This window comes from Rhincodon typus, chromosome 5 (assembly GCF_021869965.1).
Source record: "Rhincodon typus isolate 14 chromosome 5, sRhiTyp1.1, whole genome shotgun sequence".
NCBI lineage: Eukaryota > Metazoa > Chordata > Chondrichthyes > Orectolobiformes > Rhincodontidae > Rhincodon > Rhincodon typus.
The window spans coordinates 33,799,124-33,826,853 of NC_063336.1; the positions used below are offsets into that span (position 1 = coordinate 33,799,124).

The 27,730-nt window shown below is 40.4% G+C and overlaps 1 protein-coding gene across 2 annotated transcripts in view; it reads right to left on the reverse strand.

Annotated features, from left to right (window-relative positions):
- ube3d (ubiquitin protein ligase E3D) overlaps window positions 1–27,730 on the reverse strand; it is a 121,179-nt gene that overhangs the window by 31,213 nt on the left and 62,236 nt on the right. Inside the window, exon 9 of one of the 2 annotated variants that reach the window (XM_048597475.1) lies at window positions 6,243–6,381. In XM_048597475.1, coding sequence (XP_048453432.1) covers window positions 6,243–6,381 — 139 coding nt within the window. Of the gene's footprint in view, window positions 1–6,242; window positions 6,382–10,145; window positions 11,000–27,730 lie in introns of those variants that run through there. The other variant, XM_048597476.1, reaches the window with a different exon arrangement.

A 27,730-nucleotide genomic window follows, 5' to 3' on the forward strand; every position in this document is an offset into this window, starting at 1 on the left:
ATCCAGTAACCTTTCACACCCTTGCTTACCAAGAATGTATCTACCCCTGCCTTAAAATTATTCAAAGATAATCTTCCATCACCCTTTCTGGAAGAGCGTTCTAAAGCCTCACAACCTTCTGTGAGAAAGAAATCTCATCTTCGTTTTAAATTGGCGACACCAAATCCTTAAACAATGTCTCATAGCTCTCATTAAAGGAAACACCCTCACTACATCTAGCCCATCAACACCCCTCTGGATATTAACCATATTAATTAAATCACCTCATACTCTTCTAAACTCCAGCAGACAGAAACCAAGCCTACCCAACCTTACCTCATAAAGCAAACGGCCCATTCCAGGTATCAGTGTATGGTAAGCCTCTTCTCAACTGCTTCTCATGCATTTTTTTTTACAATAAGGAGACCAATACTTGTACACAGTGCCCCATATGTGGTCTCACCAGTGCCCCACATAACTGAAGAATGACCTCCTTACTTTTGTATTAAATTCCCATGTGCGGTAATTGGATCATAAGATGTAGGAGCAGAAATAGGCCATTCAGCCCATCTAATCCACCCTCAGAGATACAATTCGTCCTTGTCTCTGTTTTTAGTGGATAGCTCCATATTCTGCGATTATGTGAGCGGATCCTAGACTCTCCCACAAGGTCAGCCAGGTGGACCTCATAGAATATGAGTTCCCTGATGGGGGCTGTTAATCTGGTTGACAGATATAAACAGGAACGTCAGAGGTTCTGTTCACTCTGACAGCTGGCTCTGAGGAAGCTGAATCAGTGTCAAGGACTTTCCACGTATAAACAAAGGATTACTTGGTGACAGGATACTGAGCTCTGTGGAGTTATTTCAGAAACAACCTTTCTGCATCTACCCTGTCAAGTCTCCTAAGAATCTTGTATATATCAATAAGTCTGTCTCTCATTTTCCTATATTCCAACAAGGACAGATCAAATCTACTCAACCTGTTGTCATAAGACAGTCCCTCCATACCTCATATCATTCTAGTGCATCTTGTTTAGGCTGCCTCCAGTGCCAGTATATCCTTCCTCAGGTAGAGGGCCTAAAGTCGTTCACAGCATGCTACATGTGGTCTAACCAGTGCAGTGTATAGTTTTTAAAAAACATCCTTACTTTTATACTCTATTCCCTTTGAAGTGAAGCCAACATTCCATTTGCCTTCCTATTACCCATTGAACCTGGATGCTAGTTCATGGACAAGGACTCCCGAATGCCTTTGCTCCATAGCTTTCTACAGTCTTTCTCCATTTAAATAAAATGCAGTTGCTCTATTGTTCCTGCCAAAGTGCATAATCTCATATTTTTCCACATTATATTCTATCTGTCAACTTTTTGCCCACTCACTTAATCTATCTTAACCTAGAGGGGGAGGTGATGGCCTAGCGGTATTATCAGAGACCCAGATAACGTCTGGGGACCGGGGTTCAAATCCTACCATGGCAGATGGTGGAATTTGAATTCAATAAATATCTGGAATTAAGAATCTAATGATGACCATGAATCCATTATCGATTGTCGGGAAAACCCATCTGGTTCACTAATGTCCTTTAGGGAAGGAAGCTGCAATCCTTACCTGGTCTGGGCTACATGTGACTCTAGACCCACAGCAATGTGGTTGACTCTTAACTGCCCTCTGGTCGATTAGGGATGGGCAATAAATGCAGGCCTAGCCACTGATGCCCTCATCCCATGAATGAATAAAGAAAAAAAAAGACTCTTTGTGTTATCCTCATTTCCTAATTGCTTGCTGTAGTGGCATAGAAACCCTTTGTGATTCATGCACTAGGACACTCAGATCCTTCTGCATCTTAGAGTTCTGCAATCTCTCTCACTATTTAGAACACAGACCATAGAATAGTATGGCATAGGAACAGGCCCTTCAGCCCACAATGCTTGTGCTGACTATGATGCCATTCTGAACTAATCCCATTTGCCTGCACATGGTCCATATCCCGCTATTCCCTGCTTGTTTCATGTGTCTGTCTAAATGCCTCTTAAATTAATTGCCATTGTAACTGCTGCTACCACCTCCCCTGGCAACATGTTCCAGGCACCTACCATCTTCTATGTAAAATAACTTGCCTTACATATTTTTTTTGTTCAGCCTGCCAAATTGACAATTTTATGTCTTGCCACATTATACTCATTTCCAAGATCCTTGCCCACTCACTTAACCTATCTATATCTTTTTTGTAGCCGCTCATATCTCTATGTTACCCTATGTTCATCTTTCTACCACAAGGGCCAATCAGCCCATCTCTCAAATACCCTCATTCCCCACATACCCAAAGTCATCCCAATAGCCCTTATTAGCTCCTTTGCCAATTCAGTGCCAAAGCACAGCTATTAACCAACACCTTTTACCCTTCCATTTCCACGTCAATGAGTCCATTAGCCAGCATGGGCAGAATTCGGGAAGCATGCTCACAGAAAATAAAGCTATCTTGGTGATGTCACTATTGTAACAAAATAAGGCTCTCATTGATGCAAAACCATTCAATACATTACTTCAACTAATCCCTTATGAAAACAAAAATTTCACTTAGGCACTTAATCCTTTATGCCAGTAATCATTCCCATTCAATAAACAGTTGGAGTTGCCTACAAAATAGCATCTCAAAGCATCCACTCTGAAATATATGGCATTGTATTTCTTTTTAAAACTGCATACATTTTTGGATAGTTCCTTGATAACATTGACAGTCCCAATGAGTTTAAGCACTTCTTATGCAGAAGTATAACTTTTCACACAAGAGGTAACTTATCTTCCCCAAACTTGTCCCAAGATCAGATCCATAGAGATATTTTGCAATTCCAGAAGAGGAGAAATAGAAAGCATTTCCCCAGCTCTCACTCTTCACACTTCCAACACTCCACCTCACTCCACACACTGCCCAAGCTGCATCCATGCCACCTAACGCTATCTACACATTTCCATGGCCCCTCATATCCCTTTTTCTACACTATGCCGTGCTACCTATTGCCATGACCTCTTAAATACATACGCTAACTTAGTGCCTACTTTCACTCACAATACTTTCCCCCTTCAGCTACCATACAATCTCATTTAACTATCTACAATTAACCATACACATAGGAAAAAAACATTTTAGTTTCATTTCTCAAAGTTCTTTATCAAAGACTACACTTTACTGAAAAATAAACACTCTCATTCAGGAGAAAACGCATTTTGGCATTTGCTGACACTTCTCGACAGACTGTTTCTCACTGACACTTCCTGACATGTCAATGCTTGCTGACAGGTCTTGACACATCTTGACAAATTGGACAGTTCCATTTGGTTTATGCACTTTTTACACAATCTTCTCTACAGTTAAGTCCTAAAGCACACCTAATCACCAACACACACACCCTCCCTCACAAGGGTCCTTGACGCCCACCACTAAAGGATAAGTGACAGCCCTGCCAACACCCACATTTCCCAACAATAAACCCTGATCCCCATGCCCAAGGTTTCCTTGGATTATGTCCACAGGGATACACTGTCTATCTAAAATAAGTGCACAAAGAACAGGCCTGGGTTTACTTGGCCTAATCTCCACATTGTAGACTCCCAGACACCAGCAACTCCAAACTCAGCCTTCACTGAAGGTAGATGGTCATTTCATTTGACAGCTGCCTCCAGAAACTGCACTAGTGTGAACTATGGACTGCCCCCATGAGAAGAGGAGATGGGAAGGACTTGGGATTATTTCCTTCTTCTGGCATTTTCACCACACCAGAGAGGTGGTGTTGCTGGCCAAGAAGGTTGTCTGGCAGCTCCAAAGCATGGGAGTTTCTCCCATCAAGAGATGAACTTCCCGCTCTGCATCAATCTAACTGCACATGGTATATTATGGCATTGGGGCAGGTTTCGTCTGAGTCTGTCACTGGCCACTATCATTCCTCCTGGGCATTGAGCTGGATGTTATCCTATTAAACTCTGCCCAATTAAAAAAAAAGCTAAAGTGGAGCTAGCGTTTAAAAATACTGAATACACATACACACACACACATATATAAAAAATGAGTAGCTATCCATTCTTTTATTCTGGCAAAGAACATCACCTTCTCAGGAATTCAGTACCACAGCAACAGTCTAACACCAAAACATTATGTGTTTTCGAGGAGGAGGTAGGTACAGTGCTTGTGGATAAAGGGGTCAAGGGATATGGTTGGGGGTGGGCGTCATTGGTGTAGATTTGGGTATTGAGCTTGATCATTTTGAATAGTGGAGCATTCAAAGAATTCTCCTTTCTCTCAGGTCTTTCATTTTTCCATTTACCTTGTATATGTAGTGTCTTCTGGTTACTGACCTTTCCTGCCTATAGAAACAGTTACTACCTTTATACTCAACATCTAATCTCTGCACGTAACTGAAATCCCTCATCTCCAGTATCATAAAAGCAGAACTCTTCTATACCTTCACCAATGCCTTGACATCTTTCAGAAAGAGAGTGATTGACACAATTTCGCTTTACAGGCTAAGCTGGAGAATTGGAATAGAAACAAAGGTCCTACAAACAGCAAGGAATTCATGACTAGATAATCTATTTATTTATATGATGTCACTTGATTGATAAGTATTGATCAGGACAGCAGCTCTTCAGAAGGAAGATGAAAAGAAAATTGCACAATACTACAGGAGTGTGTGGAGAAACTTCCAATTGATATGAAGATGAAATTGTACAAGGGTACATCTTGATGCTGATGCCAACTTCAGATGTTGATCTGTGACAGCAAAAAGATTTACCATAAAGTATCAAAATTATTTGAAAGACTGTGGTTGTGTGAAAGGGCTTCAGGATGACATGTATCACAGACACATTCAGGAAAGGAGTAGTTCAGATAATTATAGATCAAGGCACTCACATCATGGCAGGGAAATTGCTGGAGATAATAACGAGGGATAATACTAGCAAACGATTTGGGCTAATAAGTGTCAATTCACATTTGTAAACAGTAGGTCATGGTCAACTAATTTAATCAAATTTTTATAGGACATTATACCATGTACAGACAAAGGGAATCCAGTGATTTGAACCATTTAAATGTTTTAAAAAAAGCTCTTGAAGCAGTGCCAATTAATAGATTAAAGTATCCATGAAATACATGGGGATGGATGTCTGCAAAGGGAGAACAGGGGTAAATGAAAGTTTCTCAGAGTGGCAATGTATACCTTTTTCGAAACTCAGGTGATCTGAGTGACAAACATTTAAGGACGGATATGAAAATTTGCTGATGGCATTAAGTTAAGAGCACGGTAAAACTGACAGGAAGAATGCAGGGTGCTGGATGAGGGTATTGACAGAGAGAGTTTACGGGAGCAGACAGTTTGTGCAAATTCAGGGGAACCAGGCTAATTTGTCAAGTAGAACAGTTTCTGAAAAAGAACAGCAAATTTAAGTGATACCAAAAATAAATTTCTCAAAGCTGTGAAAGGGTACAGAGATTTAAGGGTACAGATTTTTAAATGCAGTTATGCAGTTACAAAAACCAACAGAACTACAAATGTTGTAAATCAGAAACAAAAACAGAAATTGATGGAAAAGCTCAGCAGGTCTGGCTGCATCTGTGAAGAGAAATCAGAGTTAATGTTTCGAGTCGGGTGGTCAGTTCTGAGGAAGGGTCACCGGATCTGAAATGTTAACTCCAATATCTTTTCACAGATGCTGCCAGACCTGCTGAGCAATAAAGAGAGTAATTGGATTGGCACAAGAATGTGATGGGGTCTGTACAAAATATTGGCTTGACCACAATGGAGGGTACTGTGCCCAATTTTAGAAACCTTGCTACAATGTGTATAAAGTATAGAAAATAAAGGTTATGGAAAAGGCGTAAAAGAAATGTAATGAAAAGAGAGGACTTGGGTACAATAACTGAGTTGGACTATGTTCACTGCATGACAGAAGCTAATGAGAGATATGGAATGGTCTGAACACTCAAATACAGTCCCTACCCATTTAAAACAGGGGTCAGTGCAAATTTCCTGTCCACCATGCTCAGTGGCCAGTGTAGGTTGATGGCCAAGAGCTCCAAAATGGCTGGCAATGTGCTTTCTCGCAACTTCTTCAACATTACAATTACAGCCTGTGCAAACTTGCCAAAATAAATCATTCAAATGTGACTTCTCAAGCAGCTGTTGACACTTGCCATCGCAGCATGGTTACTTTTTAAGCTGAACTGCTTCAAAACAAATTATTTTTCCAAAGATAGAAACCAATACCTTGAAAGAGTTCATGTTCTGTAGTGAAGGAGGGAGAGAGGCAGTTGATGAAGCTAGGATGAGTAACAACTGCAGGCAGGTGCTCACTGGAAGGGTCATGCAGTGTACAGAAATATTCTTCTCCCACTTCTCTTCTGCACTGAAAAGAAAGAAAAGCTCCTTTTGAAAAGCCAATATTTAGAAATGTCCAAGAAAATATTTCAAAGACTGAACTTCTAATTAAAACCATGATAAATGACTGAGCAAAAAGGTAATCACAACATCATATCCTGCATTTATATATATACATATATGAACTATACATCTAATAACGTGCATTAAATAGGTTGGAATAAATTACAGTTGAATTCAAATGCAGACATTTATTTCAAGTAAACAGTTTCTTATCTAAGTTGAGACAAATGACAGAAGAAGAGGAATCCAGGTGCAAATCTAGGGTAGCGAATTATTCTCGGGCATTGCAAAGATCAGATCAAGTCCATAATTTCATTCATTTGGATGACACTAGATTAATTTATAAATGCTTGCTGAAAAACCAAAAATAATGTCTCGCTCAATAAAAAAAATCTCAATAGTGCAGCTGTACACGATTAATGAAACTAATTTGAGTCTCCAGTTAATTTCAATTTCCATTTTTTTCTGGAAAATGAAATCACTGAATCACAGTTTAATGAAGCACAGCAGCAACCCTCCCCCAACTCTCTCAAAACATTAACTCACTCACACACACACACGCACACACACATCACATATGCAGATACTGCACTACTCCTTCAGAGGCTATATTAAAAGTCTGGACACATGAATTCTAACCCTACCATTACACAGGATTTATACATTTTTTAAACATGTACATTTAAAAAGTAGCTACAAACTGCACTGGTCGCCACAAAAGTACAACAGATAACCTTAAAACCCATCTGGTTCATAAATGTCCTTGCGTGAAGAAAATCTGTAACTGTTTTGTGGTGTGGTCTCTATGTGACTTCAAGCTCAGAGTAACCCAACACCTCTATGAGCAAGCAATGCAGTTGTACTCAAGTCAGTGATTAGGGGCAATTCAGGATTGGCAATGTTCGACAACGAACGAAGATAAAATACATTGCAGGCTCCAACAAAGAGGAAAGAGATTCATGTTTAGGGAAGCAAACAAAAACAGGAAGGCTTTTCTTTTGTTCCTCAAAGCACGGCTACAATTTCAGAAACAAAGCAGTGTGCAAAATAATAAATGGCACTGCTCATAATATTGGACACACGGCAGAAAAAAAAGTGCACTCAATACAGTTCCTTTAATTTAGAAAATACTGCCCCAAGGTTCCTTACTGAAGAAAAATTAATAAAAAAAGGAAAACAAATTAAAGAAGGTAAGTCAAACTCGCATCCCTTTCTCCAACTGATTTTGTTGTTCTTTCTACTTGAATCCAATAAAAATGCCAGCAGTCGATGTGCTCTTTCTTTTCACCCCTGCTCAAGAGGTGCGTTAGTTAAAGTGCAGATAAACAGAGTTATGGTTGTTTTGCTCGAAGACATTTTATGCAATAAACATTTCATTTAAATGCTGTCATTGAACATACTGTGCATCAGTTATCACCAAACACATTTCCAAACTTTAACTAGGACAAGTTTCTTGATACAAATAATATTGTAAAGTATATGAAACAACTTTATTCTTGGATAAAATAAGGAACTGCAGATACTGGAAATCTGAAACAAAAACAGAAATTGCTGGAGTAACTCAGCATCTATGGAGTGTAAACAGAGTTAACATTTCGAATCCAGTGACTCTGTTTCAGAACTGTTCTGCAGAAGGGTCACTGGACTCAAAACGTTAATTTGGCTCTTTAATCTTGCATTTAAAATAAAATGATTCTATGAGGATAGGCATGTTTAGGCATCCAGGGTGGGGCTGAGAACACCAGATCATTTTGATTTTCCGGCCAGCTGGCAGCCCATTGTATATATATTTTTTTAAATGCACTAATAATTAATTAACATATTCTCCCCTTCCTAAGAGAAGATAATGAAGGAGGCAGTGTCGGGTGTCTTGAAATGTATTAAGGTAGACAAGTCTCCCGGGTCAGATGGGACCTATCCCAGGATACTCTGGGAGGCAAAGGAGGAAACAGCTGGGACCTTAGCAGATATCTTTGCATCCTCTGTGGCCTCAGGAGAGGTTCCAGAGGACTGGAGAATGGCCAATATCATTCCTTTTTTTAAGAAGGGAAACAGAGATAATCTAGATTATTACAGGCTGGTGAGACTCATGCTAGTGGTGGGGAAGCTGTTGGAGAAGATACTGAAAGAAATGATTTATTCACATTTGGAAGCAAATAGACTTGGTAGTGGTAGACAGCATGGGTTTATGAGGGGAAACTCATGTCTCACCAACTTGATTGAGTTTTTTTGAGGAGGTGACAAGAATGATTAATGAGAAAAGGGCAATGGATGTTGTTTACATGGTCTTGGTAAGGCATTTGATAAGGTACCTCATGGCATGAGTGTAATGGGATCCAGGGTGAGCTGGCTCGATGGATTCAAAACTGGCATGGTCATAGAAGACAGAGAGTAGCAGTGGAAGGGTGCTTTTCAGAATGGAAATCAGTAACCAGTGATGTTTCACAGGGATCAGTGCTGGTACCTTTGTTGTTTATAATATGATCTGGATGAAAATGTACGTCGTCTGATTAGTAGGTTTGTGAATGATACCAAAGAGTTGCAGATGGTGAGGAGGATTGTCAAAGAATACAGCGAGATATAGACAGATTGCAGATTTGGGCAGTGAAATGGTAAATAGAGTTTAATCCGGACAGATGTGAGATGATGTATTTTGAATGATCAAATTCAGGTGCGAATTATACAATAAATGGCAAAACGCTTAGGAACACTGATATACAGAGGGATCGCAATGTACAGTTCCACAGATCCCTGAAAGTGGCAACACAGGTAGATAAGGTGGCAAAGATGGCAGAGAGCGCTCTTGCCTTCATCAGCTGGGGCACTGAATATAAAAGTTGATAAGTTACTTAACAGCTGTATACAACCTCAGTTAGGCCACATTTGGATTATTACATGCAGCTCTGGTCGCCAAACTACCAGAAGGACGTGGATTCATTGGAGAGAGAGCAGGTTTACAAGGATGTTGCCTGGTCTGGTGGTTCTTACGTATGAGGAGAAGTTGGATAAATTCACTTTGTTTTCACTGGAAAGACAGAGGCTGAGTGGTGACCTGATAGAGGTCTACAAAATTATGAGTGGCATAGATTGGGTGGATAGTCAGAGGCTTTTTCTCAGGGTGGAAAAGGTCAACCACAAGAGGGCACAGGGCTCAAGTTGAAAGGGTTAAGTTTAGGAGAGACGTGCAGGGAAAATTTTTCACAGAGATGTTGGTGGGTGCCTGGAATGCACAGCCAGTACGGGTAGTAGAAGCAGGCAAGTTAGCAATGTCTAACGATACCTTGATAGACACATGAATGGGAGGCAAAGAGAGGAATAGAAACCAAGTATGGGCAATAAGTAGTGGGTTAAGGAATAGGAATTCGTGCAGGCTTAGTGGGCTGAAGGAATTATTCTTGTGCTGTATTGTATTGTATAAATATGATCCATTAAATGACTTAATTTATATTAATCAGTGTGAAGCATATCCATGTAAATTAAATTTCATCTATCATGAGAACTTATTAGAAATTTAAATAATCATAGATAAGACACAATGGTACCCAGGTTTAGTTTTGTTCCTTGTGTATTTTGAAAGGGGACTATTTAAAGCCTCTTCCAATTAACATATTATTTAAAACTGCAACACACAAGGAATTAGTTGTCTTTTGAGACAAACTTGTTTTCGGTCTGATTAGAAAGATCATGTCATCCTACTGTAAAGATTAAGTAGGTTATTAATTCTTGGAGTTTTAAATTAACTTGTTTAATAGTTCTATAATCCAACAAAGGACATTAAACAACTCAGTTTCAACTGACAATTCTCACTCAAAAAATGAGCAACTATTATTACTCAATTACACATCTAAATGCTATAAAAATAGTAACAACATGATTGTTGCAAAGCTACATTTGTAGAGACATTAATTTAAATGCTTGAACTAACAGCTGATATTTCAATGATGTTTATAAATAGAAAACAAACTTTGATGCTCCATTTAACCGACAGCGAATGCAGAATCTCAAAATTTTAAACTTATTAAAGCAAGGTCTAAATTTGTAAAGTAACTATGTTTGTATAAGTTTCCATGAAGAAAACAGATCCATATTGCAATTTCTTTTCAGTCTTGTATTGTTGCAATGAACATTTTCATAATACATTGCCAGGGTTTGGAAGTAAATTGTTCAGAAGTACTGGACACTATCCTCTATTGGTCCACCTTGAACAGTTTAATGGCTTGTTAACACTCATCTGCCAAGGTTTGGACTTGAAGAACGTGTATTAGCTTGAAGCATCAGAAGTTGGCCACTTTATTTTTATTTATCCATGCGACATAGGCATTGCTGTCTGGGACAGCAGTTATTACCCTTCTGTCATTTGTCGACCATATTGGAGTAAGTCTGAAAAACCGGTCAACTTATCAATTAAACAGAGATGTCACTGTTTTAGTGGTTCTTCACATTGAAGGGTGAAAGAAAACTGGAGTGTCAGTGACTCATCGCACACTGCTCTCATGTATTTCTTGGCGTGGGACACATAACAGCATTGGCAAAGATCAAGGTGAAAGTCACTGACTCTGCCTCTCAGCTACAGCACAGAGAAACTGAAAAAGAGGAGGAGAAAAGAAAGGAATTTAAATGGAATTAGTGGCAAAATGATGTAAAGTCAATATGTGAAGAAAATGAATTGTAATTCATACACACTTTTTTTGCAAAGAATAAATGCTTAAGGCTACAATTATTAATCTTCTAAGGAGAAGATGAGCCCATTGTAACTTACAACTTTTCTATAACTGGAAAAGAAAAGTGTTGAGAATTGAGTTTTGAGATTCCTTTATTAAAGATCTAACAATGTACATTCAGGTTTTTTTTAAACATTGCATGAATTGGCCACTTCTTTATATGCATTTTTAAAATATTTTTGTGCTTCAATCCCAAATTTGCCTAATCAGACGCCCAAGTAATTAATTACTATTTAAACACTGCAACAGCAGCTCTACAAGGTGCCAGCTGAATGCAAAATGAGGTTCCCGCTCTTCATTTAGCCAAACAGATTGCTTCTGTACAAGCTGCAACATCTGGGGACTTTACAAATACTATTTTGATATAGTCAGATAATCTTAGTAAATAATTTGACTAATGGTTACACTTAGTCTCTTTTGTTCTTCTGTATCTTAGAAACAGAGAAGTCTCCGTCAGTCAATGAAATGTTAGGATGACCTCCCCACAGTGAGACATGTCACATTCTTTCAAACAGGGTGCCCTCCACATACCACAGAATACGGCCCATTATTGAAAAGTGAAAAAAAATACAGGGGCACAATCTATGTAAGACTTTTTTATGTATTCATCTGAAAATTAACAAGTTCCTTTCATAATCAGTACTGCAATAACATTACAGCTATCAGACTACAAGGGATACAAGTGTATCCTGAAAAAATAGTACATTACGATATTGCAGAAGAGTAGGATTAGAGTAAATAGCTCAAGATCAAAAACAGCAACTGAAGTGTGATGGAGAAAATGGCCTTTTATAAAGCAGTCACTGTTATTAGAACTAGCTCCATCAAACATGGGCATGGAGAGAAACAAGATTTGAGAGACAGAGAACAGATTCATATAGGACTCTTACCATGGCAACCAATTTTATTTTCATATTTATTCATTTGGCTCAACATGATATATTTAGCTCTATGTTGCTTTTTCTTATCAGAGAGAATGTGGAGAATGAACATTGCTAAAACAAGCCTAGAAGTTGAAGCTTTCTGTCATGTACTCATCAGACCTAGGACACAGAATACAGACTCAAAAGAAGGAGCACCATTTTAGACAGAATCAGGAGATGGCGTAAATTGGCTGGGTCATCACTGACACGAAGATACAGCAAGTACATTAACTGTCTATCTCAATTCTCGGATCACGCATGGAGATTCTGATTAGTCAGATATGGCTCAACCAATCAGCACCCTCTTCAAATTCTGTATAAAATGGTGTCTTTTTTTGGTCCCCAAATCTATTTCCGTGCCCTCGAGTGCAAGATGAAAAGCTTCAACTTTGTGTTTCCTTTTGGCACAATTTAAGATCAGTACTACCCCTAGCAGTGATTAGCTCTGCTGCCTTACAGCACCACAGGGACCAGGGTTCGATTCCACCCTCAGGCAACTGTCTGTGCGGAGGTTGCACATTCTCCCCGTCTATGCACAGCTTTTCTCCACATTCCCCAGTTTCCTCCCATAGTCCAAAGATATGCAGGCCAGGTGGATTAGCCATGGGAAATGCAGGGTTACAGGGATAGGGTGGGGGGTAGGTCCAGGTTGGATCCTCTTCGGAGAGTCGGTGTAAACTCAATAGGCTGATTGGCCTGTTTCCACACTATAGGGTTTCTACGACTTTGTGATCTATTTACATACCTTAGAATATGGAGATTTACATCTGGATAATAGAACTCCATTCAATACCAATCTTCCTCAGTTAACATAAAATTGTAAAAGGAATAAAGGTCAATCGATTTTGCTGCCTTAAACATGGATCATCTGTGAATTTTGTAAGCTTGATCCATCAGATAGCCTGTTCTGATGCTGTGTTTTTCCACTAGCACCCAATATTCTTTGGAAATACTTGTGGTAGAGAATCCAACAACAGTCAAATGCCACGTTACTAATCTGCAAATTTATAGTTACTGCAAAACATTGCACTTTACAGAAAGATTCAGCCATTCAGTCAGGTTTACCTAATGGAGCACACCTAAGTAGTTCAATTTTAAAAACTGATCTATTCAAATACAGTATAAGCCTACAGACATTTTAATAGTCAAATTCAGAATCAAAGGATTCAGGGTAACTATGATGCCCTGAGACACACAAAACTAATCAGTCTGTGGGGAAAATTCAAAGAACAATCCTTGCTCCAGACCTAAAAACTTTCTTAAAGTGAGCTAAATCTGTGCCATTAGTTCAAGTTTACAAGAACAGTAGAGTTTAGAAATTGACTTCATGCACATGTTTAGGACCAAGGGCCAGGATTTCCAGAAGGTCACATTTTCCTCCATTGTTGAGATCAATCCATAACACCAGCTGCTTCAGGGGGGAAGAGGGCTGACCAAACTGGGCATAAAAGCCACACAGGAAACAAACAAAATCAAAAATTGCTGGAAAATCTCAGCAGGCCTGGCAGCATCTGTGAAGAGAAATCAGTGTCAAAATTTCGGGTCTTTCGTTCTGAGGAAGGGTCGCTGGACCCGAAACATTATCTCTGATTCTCTCCACAGATGCTGGCTGACCAGCTGGGGTTTTCCAACAATTTCTGATTTTGTTTCAGATTTCCCAGCATCCACAGTTCTTTCAGTTTCACACACAAGAAACTCCCATCAGCAGCTGGAACTGGAAAGAGGTTTATTTACAATGCTGTTCTTTTCATGCATCTAAATGTGGAAAATGGCTAGCAGCGCAATCTCTGGGCACTCTCACTGATAGAACATATGTTCTGTTACTCCCTGTTTGTGTGGTTAATGTAGTGGAAAACTATGCCACCTGCTTGCAAAATCATCACGATCCGTTCTGGTGAGAGCAAAGTACGAAGCAGTAATCGGAGAGATTTACGACATTCAGTGGATAGCAGGATAGCAGGGGGAGGTGGTGGTGGGGGTGGGCACTATTGTTTGGGAAGGTAGACTTCATAGAATTCCTACAGTGTAGAATCAGGCCCTTCGGCCAACAAGCACACACCGACCCTCAGAGCATCCCACCCCAGACCCATCCCCTCACCTACACATCTCTGAACACAATGGGTAATTTAGCATGGCCAATCCACCTAGCCGGCACATCTTTGGACTGTGGGAGGAAACCCACGCAGACACGGGGAGAATATACAAACTCCACACAAACAGTCGCCCGAGGGTGGAATCGAACCCGGGTCCCTAGTGCTGTGAGGCAGCAGTGCTAACCACTGAGCCACCGTGCCACTGTAGAGCTGAAGGAGGGCCATGTCATCTGGCCATTAAAATAAGAGCCTGCACGTGTTTCAATTAGTTGAAGAGTATTGTTCGCATTCATTATTGAACAAAGACCACTTGTTAATCAAAATCAAAGTGCTTTTGACTTTTCCTGCACTTGCCCAAGAAAATGGCAAAAATCAAGGCATTGATTTGCACAGCAAGAGAAAAGAGCAGCTACTGAAACAGTTGGAAGACCACAAGGTCGAATTCTCCCAGCTCCATGTGGTTGAAGTAACTGCATCCAAACTGTCCAAAATTCGTGTGGTATGGAAGTCCATTGAAACAGTCCTGACTGTCATCAATCAGACACAAAAAGACAACTTGAGAAAATTCTACAAGGCTTTGGACTTGCGACCCAAGAAGACCCGTGCCATGCACTGTCGACTAAACAAATATGAGAGGTTGAAGATCAAGAAACAGCAAAGGAAAAAGCATCTGTACCTCACGTGAAAGTGTGCTATAAAAACATAAATGCTCTGTCACAGAAAATATTAAATTTAAGAAATGAAAAAAACACTTGCTTTTGTACAGCTTTGATCAAAGGTCATTCACATAGAACGTTGGGTGCAATCTAATGCCATCCTGTGTGGCACATTTAGCGCATTTAATGAGGTGGGACATGAATGGCGTGTGAGACTCCTGCCACCTTTCCTCCACTACCCCCGAGTAAATCCATGGTGTTAAGACCCATGGGTGACCTTCTTGCCCACCACCAATTGAATCTTGGCACCACTGGAATTCCTCTCAGACTCCCACAAGCCAAGGCTCCCAGAAGAACACCAACTTTCAAATGTGAGGGAGGGCATGCCTAACAAATCTGAATGAATTTTTCGAGGAGGTGATCAAGTGTATAGATTAGGGTAGTGCAGTTGATGTAGTTTATGTAGACTATCAGCAAAGCCTTTGACAAGGCCCCACACCAGAGACGGATAAAGAAGGTGAAAGCACGTGGGATCTAGGGTAACCTGGGAACTGGATCCACAATCAGGTTAGTGACTGGAGACAAAGGGCGGTGACAGCAGGTTGGTCATGAGACTGGTGGCCAGTGTCCTGCTGAGTACCACAGGAATCAGTGCTGCATTCCATATTGTTTGTGATATGTAATTGATACAAATAAGAAATGGGTGGGCTCAGTGGGGCACAATGCTAAATAAGTTTGGGGATGGGCCAGGTGATTAATAGTTGTGAAGGCGGTCTTGGGTTACAGGAAAATATAGACAGATTAGTAAAATGGGCAGATCAGTGGCAAATGGAATTTAATCCTGAAAATTGTGAGATGATGCACTTTGAAAGAAGCAACAAGGCAAGGTAGGACTCATTGAATAGCAGGATACGACGAGGCTCACAGGAACACAGTGATCTTGGGGTGTTTGGCCACAAATCCCTGAAGGCAACAGGCCATGTTAATAAGGTGGTTAAGGTGACATACAGTATGTTTGCCTTTATCAGTGTGGTATAGATTATAAGAGCAGGGAGCTCGTGTTGGAGTTGTACAGAACTCTGGTTGGGCCACAGCTGGAGTACAGTCTGCAGTTCTGATCACCACACTATAGGAAGGATGTGATTGCACAAGAGCGGGTGCGGGGAAGATTCACTAGGATGTTGCCTGGGATGGAGCATTTTGGCTACGATGAGATACTAATAAGTTCGGGCTGTTTTCTTTAGAACAGAGAAAGCTGGGGGGTTAATGCATTGAACTGAGTAAGCTTATAAGGGGCATGGACAGGTTCAATAGGAAGCAGCTAGTCCCCTTAGTTGAAGGGTCAATAATAAGGAGCCATCATTTTAAGCTGAAGGGTAAAAGGTTTAGAGGGGATTTGAGGAAAACGTTTTTCACTCGGAGGGTGGTGGGGGTCTGGAATGTACTGCATTGGAGGACAGCAAAGGCAGGAAATTTCATAACCTCTAAAAAGGTACGTGGATGAGCAGTTGAAATGTCATGACATTCACAGTTATCGGTCAAGTGCTGGAAAGTGGGATTAGCGTAGATGAGTCTACACTGACCTAATGAGCCGCAAGGCCTTTTCTGTGCTTTATAATTCGATGATAAAAGTAGACAACCCTCAATCATTCTTTTTTAATCACATGGGCATCACTGGTTGGCCAGCACTTATTGTCCATCTCTAGTTGCCTTTGATAATGATGGGCAGCTGCCTTCTTGAACCGCTGCAGGCCATGTGCTGTAGATAGATCCACAATGCCCTTAGAGAGGGAATTCTAGGATTTTGATCCAGCGACCGTGAAGGAACAGTGATATATTTCAAAGTCTGGACGGTGAGTAGCTTGGAGGGGAAATTGCAGGTGGTGTTCCTTTATACCTGCTGCCCTTGTCCTTCTGGATGGAAATGGTTGTGGGTTTGGAAGGTGCTGTCTGAGGATCTTTGGTGAATTTCGGCAGTGCAGCTTCTAGATCGTATATAACCAACACTGAAATTGCTTTAAAAACTCAACAGATCTGGCAGCATAGGTGGAAAGAAATCACAGTTAATGTTTTGGTCCAGTGACCCTTCTTTAGAACTGATTATAGGTAGGAAAAGGTTGGTGTTTATACTGAAGATGGCGTGGGGGGAGTGGAAGAGTAATTGTGAGGTGGAGTTAGAGCCAGGGGAAAGGAAAACAGTTTGAATGACAAAGGAATAGGTAAAGGTCAGTCCTAAAATTATTGAACTCGAAATTGAGTCCAAAAAGGTGCAAGGTTCCCAAGCGGAAAATGAGGTGCTATTCTTACAGCTTGCACTCAGCTTTGCTGGAACACTGCAGCAAGCCTGAGGCAGAGACGTTGGCCAGGGAACAGGGTGGTGTGTTAAAGTAGCAGGCAACTGGAAGCTCAGCGTCATTTTTGCGAGCAGAACATAGATGTTCTGCAAATCTGTCGCCCAGTCTACGCTTTGTTTCCCCAATATAGAAGAAACCACACTGTGAGCAGTGAATGCAGTAGGCCAGATTGTGTGAACTGCAAGTAAATCACTTCTTCACCTGGAAGGTGCGTCTGGGGCCTTGGATAGTGAGGAGGGAGAAAATAAACAGGCAGATGTTACACCTTCTGCATTTGCAGGGGAAGGTGCCATGGGGCTATGGGGGGGTGTTGGGAGTGAAGGAAGAAAAGTCCAGGGTGTCCCAGAGGGTACAGTCCCTGTGGAAGGCTGACAAGGGAGGGGAGACGAGTATGTGTCTGCTGGGAGCATTCTGCTGGAGGTGGTGGAAATGGTAGCTAATGATCCTCTGCATGTGGATGCTGGTGGGATGGTAGGTGAGGACAAGGGGGACCCTATTGCTAATGTGGGACGCAAGAGAAGGGGTGAGGGGTGAAGTGCGGGACCTGGCTGAGGGCCCAGTCAACTACAGTGCTGGGGAATCCTTGATTGAGGAAGAAGGTGGATAATTCGTAGGCCCCTTTGTCAAAGTTGGCATCATCAGAATAGATGCAATGGAGACGGAGGAATGGGAGAATGGAAGTAGGTGTGAGGATGTATAGTCAAGGTAACTGTGGATACTGGTGGCCAGCCTATCCCCAGAAATGGAAACAGATGTCGAGGAAGGGAAGGGAGGAGTCAGAGATGAATGAGGTGAAGGTGAGAATGGGGTGAAAATCGGAAATGAAATTGATAAACTTTTCCAATTCCGGACGAGAGAGGGAAGCAGCATCGATGATATCATCGATATACCAGAGAAAGAATTGCGGTTAGGCGCCAGAATAGCAGAGGAACAAGAAATGTTCCACGTACCCCATAAAGAGACACGCATGTGGGCGAGAGCTGGAACTAAATTACCTTTGGTTTTAAATTAAAGTTAATCCCAGAATGAAATAAAGTTGCCAGCTGCAGATCAGGTAGAAGAGTGATGGTTTTAGTTCATATACAGAAACCACGTGCATCACTGATCCATGATATTAAAATGGTTCTGACAGATAATTAAGCATGGGAAATAAATGACTAGGTACTTTAATATTTATTAAATATAGGCTGCGTTAAACCCTGACAGAACATGATTGCAAGATTTTCTCAAACTTGGGTGAATTACTAAGCGATGGAAGTTTGGAATACAGAAGCCGTGGTTGAAGTGGCTTATAATTAAACTTGGTAAAATGGATCTGCAGTTATAAAAAGCTGTTTTTTTTTACCTCATATTCTTTTTCTAAACCTGCTGCAAGTCACCCCAGGAGAGTCACACCAATTCTTCAGTATTGTTATGCACAGGAACTGGAAGGCAACCAATTCTTAATAAGAAAGAAAACTGCAGTAGCTTAATGAAAAAAAATCTTACGTGAACCTTGTGCAAGACTTTACAACCACTCTTGACCTATTTTAATTTCTGAAAGACAGATCCTTCAATGGGCACAGCATGAAATTTCCTGAAAGCCTGGGTCTCAGCCGAGTCCAGGTCTCAATGTTTGCTAAATTAATGAACCAAAGTGTTTGATGGGCTCTGAACTGCGGTTTATAAGATATGCTCCCCATGCTGAGTGCAAAGACAATTTAGATATAAATGCACCACTTCCAATTACTGATGCTACCAGTAAAGATTAATGTTCAGGATTAAAAGAATTAACAGAACTACCCTGAAAGTTGAAAATGACTGATTGATTCTATGGGGCACAAAGTACTTGAACCAGGCTGAAAGTGATATTGCAGCCCCTTGCACTGCTCAAAATAATAAAACGGTAATTGGTTTGAACAAATGCAATCTCACTGTGCCTGGTAGGCAATATGTAGTTTCTGCAATAAATGTTCCTGATCTTTGAACTCATGGGAAGGAGCAAACTGGTGAGTGGTTCAAAAAAAACTGTTCAGGCAAACATATATTGTACCTTCAAATAAACTAATTCTGAGAGTAAATATATTATCCATGTGAGTGCATCTGCTGACACCTCTGGAGATCTCCGTCATCCCAACATCCACCCACCCTCATTACAACTTCCTCCTTCCCTTCATAACGCCAGCAAAGGGAATAGAACATAGAACATAGAACAGTACAGCGCAATACAGGCCCTTCTGCCCACGATGTTGCGCCGAACCTTTATGCTAATCATAAGGTCTATCTAACCTCCACCCCTACCTTATACTATCATCCATATGCCTAATAGCTGCTTAAATGCTGCTAATGAGGCCGACTCCACTATCCTCTCCAGCAATGCATTCCACACCCCGACCACTCTCGGAGTAAAGAACCTACCTCTGACGTCTCCCCGATATCTACCTCAACTCACTTTAAAACTATGCCCCCTCACAATAGCTACCTCCACCCTAGGAAAAAGTCTCCGGCTGTCCACTCTATCTATACCTCTGATCATTTTGTACACCTCTATCAAGTCACCTCTCATCCTTCGTCGTTCTAAAGAGAAAAGCCCTAGCTCTCTCAATCTTTCCTTGTAAGACCTTCCCTTCATTCTAGGCAACATCCTGGTAAATCTCCTCTGCACCTTTTCCAACACCTCCACATCTTTCCTGTAATGAGGCGACCAGAACTGGACACAATACTTCAGATGTGGCCGAACCAGGCTTTTGTATAGCTGGAGCATAACTTCACAGCTCTTGAACTCAATCCCTCTATTAATGAAAGCTAATACACCATATGCCTTCTTAACAACTCTACCCACCCGGGTGGAATGATTTGAATGATCCATTTCAACAACAAACTCTCATTATATTCAAGGTTAATACAATCTGGTAAACTGTACAGGGCACTGTTGGTAAAGCTGAATCTCAACTATGTACCCAGTACAGCTTTATATATCACATTAAAAATACTGCTCCTGTAAAACTGCATTAGGGATGGCCATCGTTATTGAGGTTTTACATAACATTCACACTTCCCTACCTAGATAATATACATCACCAGTCAGAGGAAAGTGAGAGGCATGCATTACTTTAAAATTCAAAGGCTCCAATGCATGTTGTAAATTGAAGATTTTCTTTCTTTTTCCCCAGAGTGGCCCTGGCAATGTAACAACATCCCAAAGCACTTTGCAACCAGTGAAGTACTTTTCGGTGTATTCACTGTGAATTTACAAAACACAGTAACCTGCAGACAGTAAGCTCTCTAGAATAGCAATGTGGTTTGATAATCAGATATTCTGTTTTAGTGATGCAAGTTAAGAGGTGACCTTGGGCTTAGGACCATTGAGAAAACACGCTCAGTCTTTCAAATAGTATCATGGAATCGTTTCCATCCACTCGATGAGTTCGGGATTAAACATGTTATCATAAACAGTACGACACAGCCTCAGTATTACAGTAAGATATCAGTCTAAATTTTGTGCTCACTTCAATGGAATGGGACATGAACGCCCCAAACCTTTCAACTCATAGGCAAGATTATAATCAACTGAACCACGGCTGTCCCTCCAGTAACTTTTCTTGGGGTAATCAGGAAAACTCTCTGATATCTTTAATTGCACAGTCTTCTCCACATGATTGTGAGCCACTCTTTCAGACCTCTGCTCCCAAAACAGAAGTTAGGGAGATGCCCAATCCCAGCAGGGAGGAATGGGAAAATGGTGTCTGAACCTAAAGGGAGGAGTTCAGTGGCAGGAGGGCAATAGCGGGCATGGAATAAAGTAGCTCAGGAAGTTTCAGGGATACACTTCTATTTTTATTGGTCTACACAATGCTGTAAAAGCAATTAACTTTTCCACAAATCTGTGAAAATCCTTCAAACTGCCAGGTATCCCAAGGCCAAAGATACCATTCCCATTGGGGTTAAACCTACAAGATAAACTTCAAAGCGTCCATCAGTTCCAGAATAACACATATGACCAATTCAGCTCCAATAGGTGGATCAGTTGCCTGCTTCTTGATCTGTCTCCATTAAAGCTGGTAATGGGCAAGGGTCAGATTTTAAACATTTTAAACCTCATCCAATCCCAACCTACTGGTATATGGCGGTTAAAATGACCGTAAAGGGAATATTAAACACTGGGTTTTAATCAAACCAGAGGGAACAGTTGTGGCAAAATGTAAAGGCAATAGCTTGCTATCCAGCATATATCTAAGATTTTTCACAACAGTTTAAATTACCTGATGTGGTGATTGGAAACAGGTTGATCTCATTAACAAGGTCCTTGATTGGGTTTGTCAACCCAGGCCGATCAGGAAAGTCCTTGCTGACCAATATAAATGGGAGATTTAGAATCTCCTCAGTTCAGGAGACTGACTCCGAGCTAGGTGGACCACAGCCAGTGTACTGTGCGCAAGTAAATAAATGGTGACTTGGTGATGGGATACTGGCCTCTGTGCAGTTATTTCCCATGGGAAAGACTGTAATAGTCAGGAACAATATGTATTACATGGTGTGAAGTTTCAGCCCTGTTTGAAAATCCATTCAAAAAACTGTAAGCCATGAATCATATGATAGCATTGCATCCAACAGGAAGTAAAAAGTAATAGGAGAAGAGTAGTCCAAAATTTAACCCCTTAGGAACTTTGCCAAGAAGATCAGGTGTGAAGCCATTCTTACAAGTTGTCTTTGAAGTTCCCTGCAAGCAAGTTTCAGTCTGATATTCACTTGGGTATGGAACATTAAATGATGACTTTTTAAAGAACGAATAATTTAACTGAAAAAAAAGACTAAGCTATTCTCATAGAACATTACTGCCTCTTGTTCTACCAGTCTGTTAAAAAGATAAGGAAGGAACTAAGCAAGAGCAACTCTTCCAGTCCTGCTGAACAAAATCATTATTTAATGTAGGTAGAAGTGTTAATCTTCCTATCCCAACAAAGCCCAAAGGGAACAAGTTCACACAAATTGCTTCAACTTTTATATAATGTTTCTCCCAGCCCATGAGCAGCCATGATTACAAACCTAACTGTACCAATGTACTCTCCCTGTAGCGCAGTGCAGTCAAGCACACAAGAACCCTCTCAAAATTCATGCCTGTATTTAAACCCTTGAAAATGTAATAAATGAACTGTGATAGATGATCAAGTTTAATGGTAAACAGGGAATATATATAAGCTGGTAATTAAAATTAGTTTAATCCTTTCAGAAAAGGTCCTACAGGACACCCACCTATGACAATCATCCTTTTCACTTGTGTCATTGCCCGTTGAAAACATAGCAGAAAACAATCATTACAATTCCGCCTTCAGCTAGTAGCTATTGCCAGAGTTATGTAATCAGTGTCATTGCAACCAAGTGTGAAAATAATGAAAAGACTTCCATGGAAGAATGAATGTTAGTCTACACAGCAGCATAGTGGGACTAGATAAATAAAATAAAAACTGCAGGCCTCGAGTCAGACCCTGACTGAATTAGTACTCTGGAGATTTCGGAACTAGTGCAGCTCCACTGTGTCTGGCAAACTTCCAATTTTTCACCCAAACACCCCTTATCTATACATCAGTGACAGAGGGCTACTCAACTGTAGAAAGCACCACAGTCACACTCAATACCATGCTCACTCGTAATTCACTCATATTGGCAGACACTTTCTGACAGGGATTACTGGATTGATCAGGAATGGCAATGGTGGCTAGTGATTTCAACCCGTACCGCTCCAGTACAGGTTAAAAAGCGATAGCTCTGTTTTCTACGAACTCAGTTTGCTGATATTTATGTTGAATAAATATCAGTCGAGAGCATTCATCCTCTGCGCGAGATCAAGCAATCTCGTTTCTTCAACAGTTAACTAAACCAATATACTGTGTGCACTGAACTTCCAATTCTGGAAATGATGAAAGCTCCTTAATGGTTGTTGTTTTTACTGAAGTCAACTCTGGTGCCACTTCCAATTTTTCTCCTTTTAATATGATCAATGTGACTCCACTCCAACTCAGGATTATTTTTAGAAATCGTTCTTTGCATATTTTAAAATTCGGAAATACTGCTGATATTTGAAAATGTAATTAAATCTCCTGTCAGGCTGAAAACATAGTCTCTCCAGGCCACAATTTAATTTCCCCATTAGCTCGTGTTCTTCCATGAATTAGCATTAAATTCTATTGGCGAGGCAGAAACTCATTCCTTTACACACACAACTGACCCATCATCATCATTCTGTTGGGGATCAACTATGACTTGGGGCTGTCTTCCTCTGTATAACACAACACTTTCTATCCTGTTCTTTAGGAGAACATGCTGCTGTGATATTTAATTATTTTTTTTAAAAGTACTGAAAAAGACAAACTGTTGGGACTCCCAAATCAAGTAAACATTCATCCTCACAAGAGAGGGAAGGCACACATGGATGAGATGAGTACACAGGGCAGGGCACTAGGATAGGGCAAAGGTAGACCCTGTGGGTGGGAAAATGGGGGGTGGACTACAGCTGGAGAACGAGGCCACATATGAAGGACGAGTGTGCAGGGAAGGATAAGGTGACACTTACGACGGGAGGAAAAGTGAGAGAAACAATGTCACTATTGAGCAGGAAGGCAAAGAAGGTGGTACAAGAGAAACAATAGAAGAGGCTGAAAGGAAATCAGGAAGGACAGAAGAGAACAGGTGGAGGTCAGATAAAGGAGTTTCTGGAGAATCTGCGCCAGCCAGGCTACCATGAAACAGGCTAAAGAAGTTCTGCAGCTAATGAAACAACAACAATCTCCTGGGACCTCAGAAAGAACACGACTGTTGTATACACGAATCAAGGGTCAAATTCACTGACTGAAAAAGTGAGAGGTACTATGTGCCAGACCACAACTAAGAACTTTGAAACTGCACATGACATCACATGTCTTCCAGAAGAAAGATGGGTGCATTTGGTCATGCAAAATATTTCTTTGTTGTTTCAACCATTCAATGTGATTTTCTTGTATTTAAAGTATCACATGTATGTGAATTAGAGGTCATTTGGTAGCAGATTTAATATTTTTAAAAATGATTTTATTTGCTGTATAGGTGAACAGAATTCACTTCTTATTCATCGTACCACCACCAAAGTATGAAAACTGATCAATGTTAGAGTTATTAATAGAAAAAGCGGGATAAGGTCCAGTGAAACAGATATTAAATTAAATGGAAAATTTCAATAAAGAAATTCAAACTTAGGTGAAAAGGCCAAATGCATTTTAAGCACAGAAGGTAAATACAAATGGAAATAAAAATGAAACTGGATCGTACATTCCAGCATAGCTAGCACAGTTAACTGAGAGCCCACAAAAACAGAAGTTGCTGGAAAAGCTCAGCAGGTCTGGCAGCATCTGTGAAGAAAAAAATCAGAGTTAACGTTTTGGGTCCGGTGGCCCTTCCTCAGAACTGGATCCAAAACATTAACTCTGACTTTTTTCTTCACAGATGCTGCCAGACCTGCTGAGCTTTTCCAGCAATTTCTGTTTTTGTTCCTGATTTACAGCATCCACAGTTCTTTCAGTTTTTGTTTAGTATTTAACTGAGAGCCCAGACTGAGTGATGCACCTTTTCTGATCCACTGTCAAGGCTGATTTCCAACCCTGGTTTTAGAGAAGTAGATGCAAACATCAAGTATAATGACAGCAGAATTAAAAGCATGATTCAGTCTGTTCAATTTCATCACTGCCAATACATCAGATATATATTTCGAATTGAGGTAACTGCATTTAGACATTTTATTACACTTGAACTTATTAAAATTACACATTTGAAGAAGGTGCACATGTTTTACTTGCCCCAGCTGAAAACAAAAGCTTTCCAAGGTACAGGTGTTTCCCCTAAACAAAAAATAATTCTGAGCATTCCAAACTTTTTGTTCAATTCTTAGGGTTTTATACGTTGTGGCAAGTGACTGAGATCACTTCCCACTCCTAGATCAATCAATTGAAAATCTTCAGTGAAAAGGTGACTCCATTCAAGTCGAACTGCCATTAAACAACCTATGGGCTAAATTGCCCATAGTGTCCATGGATATGTAGGTTAGGTGGGTTAACCATGGTAAATGCAAGGTTACAGGGATGGGATGGGTCTGGGTGGGATACTCTTTGAAGGGTTGGTGTGGGCTCGATGGGCTGAATAGCCTGCTTCCACACTGTAGGGATTTTATGATTTTTCTATGATTTCTTATGTAGTCCAAGTTTACAATGCAAGATGCGTCATTCATATATATTTTAATATCATTTATTTTAGAATATTACATTTTGAATTAGAGTCAGAATCATTGAGGTACACAGCACAGAAGCAGACCCTTTGGTCCAACTCATCCACGCCATCCAGAGATCCTACATAAATCTAGCCCAATCTGCCAGCATTTAGCCCATATCCCTCTAAACCCTTCCTATTCATATACCCATCCAGATGTTTTTGATAGCATGCAGGTTTTGTCTGTGTGCACGAGGGACTGGGTTTAGTAATGAACTTATCAACATTCTTGCAGCCATGATTTTCTTTAGACCAGTATGAGAGGGGGAGACCCTGCAGTGATAATGTGCAAGTGTTTGCATTGGGAGAGTTTTATGAATGGACAGAATAAACGTTGAACAGTATTAGCTTGCTTTCTGTTTGGAAGGCTCAGATATTTTTTTGCTTAGGGGAAACACCCATAGCTTGGAAACCTTTTGTTATCAGTTCATAGAGGTCCTTGTTGAAATTAAATGTATGAAGCAGTTTCTCCCAGATCTCTCAGTAATTTTACTACATATTTCAAAGTCTTTCAAATTGTATCATATTGAAATGGCTTGGTTTGTTCTATTTTATCTCTTTATGTAACAAAGATGTTTTATTTTTAAAACCAAATCTACAGCATTGAGCACTAGTGGCTCAGTGAAAGACCACCTTATTAAAAAAAAACATGATCTATTCATCCAGATTTCAGTCTGGGACTGAAACTGCATTAACTGGGATCATATCATTTAGAAAAGATCAGTGGTTCCTCAGTAGTGTTCTGACTGGAGGGAAGACTTTCTAGAATTAGAATTAGATTTTATTGTCACGTGTACTCAAGCACACGAGTATAATGAAAAGTTTACAAAGTCACCATTCCAGCGCTATCTTAGGTACAATGTGGGGTGGGAGGTGGTGTTTGCAGTGGGGAGGGGAGCATTGGAAAGCTAGAAAGAGACAGAACTGTCAATAATGAAACAGAAATGCCAGGGAAGCTTAAAATTACTGAGGTAATAAATTCCTTGTAAACGAATGTGAAATCACTACCTTAAGGCTGCATTTTTTCAGGAGTTACTATACAAGGAACATATATAGTTGATGGTATTGTAATGAACACTGTGTCATTTGTCAAATTTAAATCTGGGGTTGAGACCTGAGATGCAGTAAAAAGGGGTAGTAACGGCCTGGTTAAAAAATCTTTCAGCTTTGAGTATATATGGTGGAAACGCATTAGCTGTGATCTCACAGATTGTTCAGGGTGATGGCTTTTTATATGTAGAAGTGTGAGTCAGTTAATTTCAGAATAACATTAAATGCTAATATGTGTCCACTGTCTTGTGCCAATTTAGTTACTGTGCTGTCTTAGAAATTAGTGCTTCCTTTGTGTGTTGTGGCTTTAAATTTAATGCAGAGTTGATCATTATTGAGGATATTGATGAATTCTTCTAAGTCTGCTTCTGTTCAGAAATGCCCAAATATCAACACAAAGTATTTTCACTATATAACTGTATCACCTCATAAATGATTTAGCAAGAATGAAAAAGGAGTCTCTGATTCTAAAAAGCAGCCTCAAAAGATTGTCATAAAAAAATCTCAGGAGGATCCAATGATAGAAGGCTTTTTTGTACACTGATCCAGACCATCTATAACTCAGATAGCTCAGAGACCAAATGAAAAGAAAAAAGTGAGGGGTTAAATTGCATAAGCTCAAAAAAATGGACATGGACACCAGGATGAATGATTAACCTGTGCCAATGACTGAAAACAAAGCAGACTCTTGAGAATGATTGCTGCATTCTACACGTTTTGTTCAGTCGCAGCTCCGTCAGCAGGAATCCCAAAATTGTAACTTGCTTAAGAAAGTGTTGTGAGAAGTTAGCCTGTTTTATTCCATAAAGGCAATACAAAAGTACAATCCTACATATTCTGGGAATTGTGAAATGAAAATAGAAAATACTGGAAATGTTCAGTTTGTCTGGCAGCATCACTGGAAAGAAAGACATTGTCCATGTTATAAACTATAACCTCTGATCAAAGGTCATTGACCTCAGTGCTAACTCCGGAAGCATCAGCGGTCAGACAAATTAGACTGCAGTCATGCAGACTCTTACTGCTCCCAATATGACTGCAGATACCGGTGTTCTAAAGAGTGTCACAGAAATCTGTCCTCCACAGACACCACCCTAGGAGTGAAGGGACTTCACAGAGTACAAACTAGCCATTGTTTCTCAGGCATAATGCTATTCATGCTCACCCCTGCCTTTACCATTCACAGTCAGCCAGCCCAAACTGATGCCACCCAAGCCAAGGGTGATGCAACCAGGTCTTCTAGATC